The 8675-nt window shown below is 33.6% G+C and overlaps 2 protein-coding genes across 4 annotated transcripts in view; both read right to left on the minus strand.

Annotated features, from left to right (window-relative positions):
• LOC117319493 overlaps positions 1-1914 on the minus strand; it is a 10093-nt gene extending 8179 nt beyond the window's left edge. For both annotated transcript variants that reach the window (XM_033874285.1, XM_033874286.1), the window contains exon 1: positions 1260-1914. In XM_033874285.1, the coding sequence (XP_033730176.1) occupies positions 1260-1885 (626 nt within the window). In that variant the 5' untranslated portion in view covers positions 1886-1914. The remainder of the gene's footprint in view (positions 1-1259) is intronic.
• Positions 1886-8011, minus strand: LOC117319494. Of its 2 annotated transcripts, XM_033874288.1 has the most exons (7): positions 7908-8006; positions 6994-7189; positions 6357-6390; positions 4956-5072; positions 4061-4183; positions 3302-3364; positions 1886-2542 (listed from the first exon to the last, which is right to left on the minus strand). In XM_033874288.1, exons 2-7 carry the CDS (start codon positions 7108-7110, stop codon positions 1887-1889), a joined length of 1110 nt encoding a protein of 369 aa, XP_033730179.1. In that variant the 5' UTR covers positions 7111-7189; positions 7908-8006; the 3' UTR covers position 1886. The 2 variants fall into 2 exon arrangements, with proteins under 2 accessions (XP_033730179.1, XP_033730180.1); XM_033874289.1 differs by lacking the exon at positions 4061-4183 and having other exon boundaries at positions 7908-8011.
• Positions 8012-8675: the final 664 nt, after the last annotated feature.

Raw genomic sequence — 8675 nt, forward strand, 5'->3', positions numbered from 1 at the left:
AAAAAATATTTCTAATAATTGTGGTATAAAAGGGTGTGAAAGCTTCTCTGGTTTTAACTCGAGATTTCTTAAATAGCGTTTTATTGCCAATATTAATCCATGATATTGTAAAAAATTAGTATTAATTCCAAATTTTTGTATAAATTCGTCAAAAGAAAGAAAGGCTAGATTTTCAGAATTTTTCATCAAATCATTTAAAGTTAAGATACCTGTCATATACCAGTTGGGATAGAAGACAAATTTGTTGTTAACTTTAATGTCATTATTGTACCAAAGAGGTGTTTTAAGAATACAATCTTGTCTTTTTAGCCTCATATCTTCAGAAAAGTTTAATTTATCCCATGCTTTAAAGACATCTTTCCAAAATTTATTGTGGCAACTTGATATGCATAATTTTACAAAATCTTTCCCACAACTATATAGCTTATTTAAATCTAGAGTTGACTTGAGTATCAGATACCATTTGCCTGAAGACATAAACAATCTTTTAATCCAACCTAGCTTTAATGAATGAATGAAAGCATACACGTCAATCATCTTGAGTCAATCTTTATAAGCCCTTCACCCCTGAATGCTACAAACCCAATATATCAGGTCTCTGAGCCTTTTGGTTATCAATAAAAAGTTGTTTAAAGATGTTAACATTTAATTTTGACCCCTTTGATCTTGAATGAAGGTCAAATTAATCCATTTGAACAAATTTGGTAGCCCTTCATCCCAGCATGCTACAGACCTAATATCGGGTCTCTGGGCCTTATTTCTGTTATTAAGAAGAAATTGTTTAAAGATTTTAGCATATTTGACCTCCTAATGAAGGTCAAGGTCACCCATTTGAACAAACATTCGCTATATTTTGAACTATTGCATGGCTAAAATGACAATTGCATTCAATGTGCGAACTACTGAACACCTGTGATGTTTTGGAATTTAGTTCTACACTTTAAGCTTCTAATTATATAAGTCACTCAGATGTCAACATTGCAAGACGACAGTTGTGGAGACTTCAAGGCCTACAGCAAAGTCGATATTTCAGTGATTCTAAGTGTGTTTAAGTGATTATGTAATAAAACTTGTATATCATGGGTGTCTTTGCCCTCAATACTGGTAATCGATCGATGTTCTATTGCACTCTACCTTTGGCCTCATGCAATAGAACATCGGTCGATCACCAGTACCAGTACCTCGGGCCAAATATTCTAGACTATTGCAGACACCTATGATATATTTGTATTTTATGGATTTAAGTTTCTCAGACATACCTTTCCAGAAGTTTCTTCTCAAGAGGTTGAAGGGTACCAAGTACTTCAGCATTACCAGCCTCATTCCAGTTGGTTCTGTTCTTGTACGTTTCCAGAAGTATTTGTCCTGTCTCACCTCCCCTCCTTTTATTAAAGACAGTCACACGAGTAAGTGCAACCAGTGCCAAGTTTCTCCAGGTGTTGACTGACGGAGTACTACGCAATAGTGGAATAAGGCGTTGTTGTTCATTAAGAAGATAGCGCCTCAGCTTTACCACATCTTCTGTTAGTGGAAGGAGGTTTGGATCATTATGATGACGTTCCGACAGCGTCCGAGAAGCATGGCTACTGATCTTGTCATTCCATTCAGTTGCATGCAATATAATGTAGTTTTCAGCCTCTTTTCGCCCCACTTCATTTCCATTTCGTATTGCACATCCTCGCTTCATTTCTGCCATTTTTTTCAAAGAATGTCCAAGTTTTAAAGACAAAGATGGCTTCTCATATTTTGGCAGACCTCTTTTTGTGAAAGCTTCCTCACCGGACTGTGATGTTCCAGCAATGTTCCAAACAACCTCAGTAATGTTATCGAAATTTCCAGGTTTGAGAATGTCATTGAAGTTTTGTAAAGAAGTTGTTTTGCGCATTTCAATTAGCAAACGACCCAATTCCCTGAAGTTTTTGTCTAAAATTAGCTATTCTGGACTTACCCACTTTTTGGATCATGCTTCCACCGAGAAGTCTAAGTGAATTGTCACTTTTAATACAATCTAGCACATCATCTTGCTTCATACCAGTAACAACTGTTAAAAACTCTTGATCTACCTTACTGTTCTTTGTCAAAGCCATTGATGATTCAAGCAGTAACTTAGATGATAACTGTACACGTGTCTCCTTTTGCTCCTCGGAGCCTTGCATTTTCAAAGGACAGGTCTTAGAATGGCGCCAGAGTTCACTCTTCAGGAAAAATCCCAGGCAAAAACTACAAGGCAAGAATTCTTTCAAGGACCTGACATTCTTCGGACGTCTATCCACAATCAACTGCAAATCATTATCATTTTGATCGTGCGTTGACATAATTGAAACATTGTGCTGAAAATTACCCATGTTCCTAATTTTTTTCCATGCCAATGTCCTCTCTTTGCTTCCCTTTTTCATAGCAATAATCCTGGCCACCTCCATTTGATCCTTGTGCTTATTTTCCAAGTGTTCAGAAATTTTAGCAAATAGCTGTCCACAATAGTAACAAGCTTGCCTTTTGTCATAAACTCTCTGTCCATTCATTCCATGGGAAACAGGTGTGACTGAAAATTAAGATTGAAAGCTGTTAGCATTTATTTCAAACTTTAAATTACTCTATAACAACATGGTTCAACTAGGCAACAAACTTTTAACGGGCACCATTTTACCTCTGACTTACATCTCATATTTTTCCAGTTGCAAGGAAATCAAGGCCATTCACACGTTATCAATCTCCCAATTTATACCATGCTCGTGATCAGTGGAATTCTTCCTTACTTCTGACTAACTTTGCTTCATAATATCATAACAAAATGATCATCACTAAAAAGATACAGAATTTGACCTTGTCCGTAGGTAAGTTGACTCTTTATTTAATCCTGACCAACAAATTGCTTCAAAGTGTCACAACTAGATGTTCATCTTGACCATTGACCTAATGAACTTGACCTTTGATATGTTGATTTCTTGTTAAAATCCAAGCAACATTATTACTTCATGGTGTCATAGCAATTTGTTTCCAATAGTGAATATATACAAAATTTGGCCTTGACCTTTGAACCTGATGACTTTGACTTTTGACCAGAGTGCAATTTTCTTTACCAAGTGTCATGTAAAACGATCAATAAACATAAAAGTTATAGTCAGGAATAAAATTTGTTGGCAGGCTGACAGAGTGATTGCTATAGCTAGGGCACCGTATCTCTGATATGGGGGCCTTTATTACAGATAGGGAGCATTTTGTCATCATGTATATCGTAATAATAAAGTGATTCAGGTAATAGTGATAACATCGGACATAAACATTGTCAACATATTCATACCTTTGATTTCATTACCAGTACTTGTTTGAGAATCTGTGACTGAAACAGGTGTAGTATTCAAGTCTGAAAATAATGAATGAAAAACTTAATACAGATCATAGATCTTTAAATATATTGAGTAAAATTCATTGATTCATGTCTTTTTTCCTCCTACAAAATTTAGTTAGGGCTATTCCAGTAAAATACTTACAGAACAACTCCAGGTTTGTTTACCTGGGACCACCATTAAATTAGTAGTGATCTAATTTAAACAGTACCTTATAATTTTTCCAGCACAATCTATACATAGAATCTCATTTTTCCTGGAGTACTGGAATAATTTTCTAAGATATCTAAGCAAAATCTAAGAAGTTTTGTAAAATAGTAAAAACTCAATACCCCAGACAGTCATCAGATGATGGTGAGCTAAAAGCTTTAATCACAACACATGATATAATGTCCACAATATTCTTATAAAATATCACACAAATGGTAAAAGTGTAGCATGAACCTCTACATACAAGACATTCCAGAGGGATCTTGACACCCACCATTGAATGATCTTTATAGATTCCATGTCAGACTTATCTTCTCTCTATTTTTACCTTTTTTTTCTTCCCTCTTATAATTTGATAACATGAACAGATGGAACATAAATAAATCTTTAATTTACAATTCTATAAGAATTTTTTAATTTAAATGGTGTATTATGTAGATACACAGGACAAAAAAAAAATTCAAGTTACTATAAGTATCCAAATTTTAGATTTTTAACATTACCATCAGTGTCGTTTCCTTGTGTTTCCAACTCATCATACACTGTTGATACATCAGAATTATTACATGTATCAGACGGCATTCTGTCCATGCTTTCAGTTTTGCTTTGCACGTCAGAGTCAGAATCTGGAAAAAAAAAGAAAAGAAAAGAAAAAAAAAATCTAATATTGAAAATTATGAATTGTGGTGAATTTTTTGTGAATTTTGGAGTGAATAGTGAATCCCCCAATCTAGCCAGAGTTTTCTCTGGCCCTGACACCATGTCTGGTGTAGGGCCAGAGAGCACTACTATATAAAAATGTGGAATTTTCCGACACGTTTGGTGTCGCTAAATATTTGGTGTAAATAAAATAAAATTGGATGTGACATAACACCTACCTTATACATGAATAAATGAGATATTTATTTTGCTCAGAACACTAATTTAGTCCCATCTAGGTGTTTATTCTGTCTGTATAGACCTTCGCTTTACACTGACCAAAATTGTATACTTCACTCTATGCCATATTAATTACTACCTGGTAACTATGTAGGTCGCGGGCGACTTAATTACCCTACAATAGACATGGTGTCAGGGCCAGAGAAAACTTGGGCTACTCCCGATCTAGCTTTGACATGTTCAAGTTTTGTTTGTTTATTGGCTCTACTGCATAATTCTCAGTTTTTTTTGCAAGTTTTTCTTCACTCCTGTTTCCTTTTTACAATCTTGTGAGACTCAACTTCCAACAATTTCAATTCATTTAATTCAACAATTTCGGACATAATTAATTAATATCATAATTACTTTAGGAAGTAAACTCATTGGTTTCAGTTTCAAATTACATCATTTAGGGTTCTGTCTTTACCATTGAATTATTAAAGTATCCAAATTTTAGATTATGATTGACAACAACATTACCATCAGTGTCGTTTCCTTGTGTTTCCAACTCATCATACACTGTTGATACATCAGAATCATTACATGTATCAGATGGCATTCTGTCCATGCTTTCAGTTTTGGTTGGCACATCAGAATCTGTTAAAAATATGATCAAGATTCTACAACATTATATGTTACAAAAGCGTTAACAGGTGAACAGTATGTGCCACTAACAAATTCCCAAATTTGCCTGGTTTTCATCATTATTGTTACCTCCATGTTTTACTAGATTTGTAACAAGATATTTGGATCAAATTCCTTTTGGATAAAGTACATGTGCAGGTATGAAATAATTTATCTTCTGCAAATATTAAATTTTAATTGTGTTAATACCAGTGATTCAAATATGAATTTATTCAGAAATAGTGATTACATTATAAGTTACTTTCATTATGAATACACAATGGTCATCTATATATATATTGCCATTTTGTTTTTTCTGATCAGCCTCAAAATCAAAAGGGCACTTACAACTATGGGCAATAGGGCAAAGATTGATTGCTATTCTCAGGTTGTAAGGTTGGTCCTATACAGGAATATGTATAACTAGGGACAAGGGAAACCTACATGTACATATGAAATTTGAGAGCTAATAATAGCAAACTTTAATTGTCAAAATCCAAGATTGCTGCATGCATGTCGGCCATGCTGTTTTCAAATTGATCTAAAATGCAATACATCAACAACTTGGGACCAAGAAGAACCTACATATGAAATTTGAGACAGATCCCTTCAGTAATTTCTGAGAAATAGTGATAATGAACTTCAATTGCAAAACTGCAAGATGGCTGTCTGTCGACCATGTTGTTTTTCAATTGGTCCCAAATTTGAAATGCATTATGCACAACTAGGGATCAAGAAAAACTTGCATAATATGAAAATTGAGAAAGAATCTGTCAGTAATTTCTGAGAAATAGCTATATCAAACTTCCAATTGTCAAAGTCCAAGATGGCTGCCTGTCTGCCATGTTTTTTTTCTCAATTTGTCCCAAAATGCAATATGCACAACTAGGAACCAAGGGGAACCTACATATACAATTTAAGAAAGATCCTTTCAGTACTTTCTGAGAAATAGTGATAACAAATTTCAACTGTCAAAATCAAAGATGGCTGCCTATCAGCCATGTTTTCTCCCCGATTGGTCCCACAATGCAATAAGCATAATTAGGGACCAAGGGGAGCATACATGTGAACATTGAGAAAGATCTCTCAAGGTCTTTATGAGAAATAGTGATAACAAGAATTGTTTACGGAAGGACGGATGGACCACGGCTGCAAGGCAAATTGAATAGCCCACTATCTGATGATGATGGGCTAATAAATAGTCAAAGGCTACTTAGATATTCAGTGCATGAATGAGAATGCATGAAAGTCCCTCACCAGAAGTCTCCAAGTTGACATCATTCTCACAAGACTGAAAGAGACAATATGCATATTCACTAATTAGGCCATCCTTAAAATGGGTAGGTAGGGCTGAATTTTTTTCATTCAGTTGTGAAAACAGATTTTCAACCTTTGATATGAAAATAAACCAAAGTATAAAAACTGTTGAGAAATCATGATTTATTTTGTGTTCTTCAACAAAAGAAACACATACAAATCTTATTTGGATTTGAGAGACTTATTTCAATTTTGCAAAGCAACTGCCACACATAAATATCCAGAACTTTCAAATTGTTGAATTTTTTTTTTTTAAAGATAGTTTTTTTCTCTCACATTTTTCACTCTAAAATGTTTTTGTGTTGGTGTATTTTTTCTGGGCTGAGGTGGTTAACCAAACCAACTTTTATTTTCTTTTAGTTTGGCTTTATCAACATAATTTTTAATTTCAGAATTGCTACTTATATTTCTTACAACATTGACAGATATGTAATCAGTTAAAATCATTTTTACTGCTGAACATTACAAAGTGCACCAAGTACTATAGATTTCAGCAACAACAACAAAATAATTAAACAGGAAAACAAATTCACACAAAAGACATAAGGGCAGATATTTACCCATTCTGTAGACTTACCTTTCTCCACCACAAACTATCTTCCCCATAATCATATAATAATTCGTCGCCAGGGGAAACTTGCCTTGTTGCAAATAGAACCAAATGTACTTCTCCATTTAAAACAATCTTTTTCATCTTGCAGTTAAAGTGTCTCTTTAAAATGCCATCATTCACCAAATTGCCAGCCCTTCCAGTTGTGTTGGTTGCATCTATGCTGTATGTAAATAAATGTAAACATCTTATCAATAGCATTGAACTAAAAAAACAAGTATCATCTAGATAGCACAGCAGTTTGCGTGAACAGGTCCCATCTGCTTTACATGTTTCCCAAGCACAATTCTAGTGATTTATTTTGCCCATTTTTGTTTTGTAACTAAAGATGTTAAACCCTTTTCAACTGCAGATAATGCATTTAGGAGCGAGGCCATATTTGTTCATATCCGATGTGTGGTTTGTTGTCCACATACAATATTATATTATATATGACAAAAAAATGACTGCTTATTGACAGCAAGCAAGCTTTCCATTTTATAATTAATAATTGACATCTTCATGTATATATTTCAGTGAAATCCATTATGTACCTAATTTAGGTGATTAACTTGATATATATATATGGAATGAAAAAAAATCCAGGTTTTCTCATGGTAATCTTGTTTCCTCCAACAAAAATAATTTTACTCTACAGCTGACAGTGACAGCGATCCAGGCCAATTGCTTATAGCTAGCGGAGTGTTTAAAATAAGTTCATAAAACTTTCAAATCCTAGCGAGAACCATAAAATTTTCTTGATGGAATTCAGGAACATTACAAGTGTGCTTAGGTGGCTTCATTTGACACGGTCAGTTAATTTTGTGATTACAACTACGATACATCGCTTCAAGAACCAGCACTGGTGACATTGCACATATCTGCAAACAAGAATTACTCACATGAAAGCAATTAATGCGTTTCTTAATCGTAGCTGTCATTACTAGTGTTTGTACGGTCGCCATCTTTAATTGGACAATGCTAATAAAGAATCGTATAACTGTCACAAAAATCCGGATTTCAATTTCATCAGAAAAAAAACAAAAGAAATAAAAAAAAGTTTTAATAAGTTACTTTGTTTTATATCACAACTAAAGTTGCTATTATCATCTACCTATAAACAGAACAAGAAGCAATACAAATAAAATTAATTAATTAATCATTGTTCAACTTTTATTTAAGAATGAGAGATAATTTGATAAATAAATATTTTAGAAATATTTCAGGACAAAATATAAAAAAGGTACTTTTTGTATCCATTAGACAATAATCGGTATATATTTTGTCTTGGACTCAACAAAATTATATTTTATTCTTTGATTTTTAAGTTTTTGAATAAAGATATAACCCTGATGATTTATAAATAAATAAATACAAGTGTAATTTGAATGATTTGCCGGATGGATTCCCATGCAATAAATGAATTAACAAATGATACAGTACATTCTTTTTGATACCTTGTTGCATTTGTCAGACAGAAACATGATATAGTTATCGCATGGAAACCAATTTTCTATTAATAGTAACAGTGACCATGACCTTTGAGCTTTAAACATCAAACCTGAAAGCAATCTCAAACAAGCACTTCCTGTAAGAAAGTAATGCATCAAGTTTGCATTTGATTGGCCAAATGGATCTCAAGTTATCGCAAGGAAAACTATTTTTTATTT

Source organism: Pecten maximus, unplaced genomic scaffold (genome assembly GCF_902652985.1).
Source record: "Pecten maximus unplaced genomic scaffold, xPecMax1.1, whole genome shotgun sequence".
In the NCBI taxonomy this organism is placed as follows: Eukaryota; Metazoa; Mollusca; class Bivalvia; order Pectinida; family Pectinidae; genus Pecten; species Pecten maximus.

What these genes read in the sequence shown, in the direction of transcription:
- LOC117319494 (XM_033874288.1), bottom strand. Translation starts at nt 7,110, where the DNA reads ATGAAAAAGATTGTTTTAAATGGAGAAGTACATTTGGTTCTATTTGCA. An exon ending in ATAGTTTGTGGTGGAGAAAG is followed by an intron (nt 6,391 to 6,993) that starts GTAAGTCTACAG and finishes TGTCTCTTTCAG; the next exon opens with TCTTGTGAGAATGATGTCAA. An exon ending in ACAAGGAAACGACACTGATG is followed by an intron (nt 4,184 to 4,955) that starts GTAATGTTGTTG and finishes TTTTTTTTCCAG; the next exon opens with ATTCTGACTCTGACGTGCAA.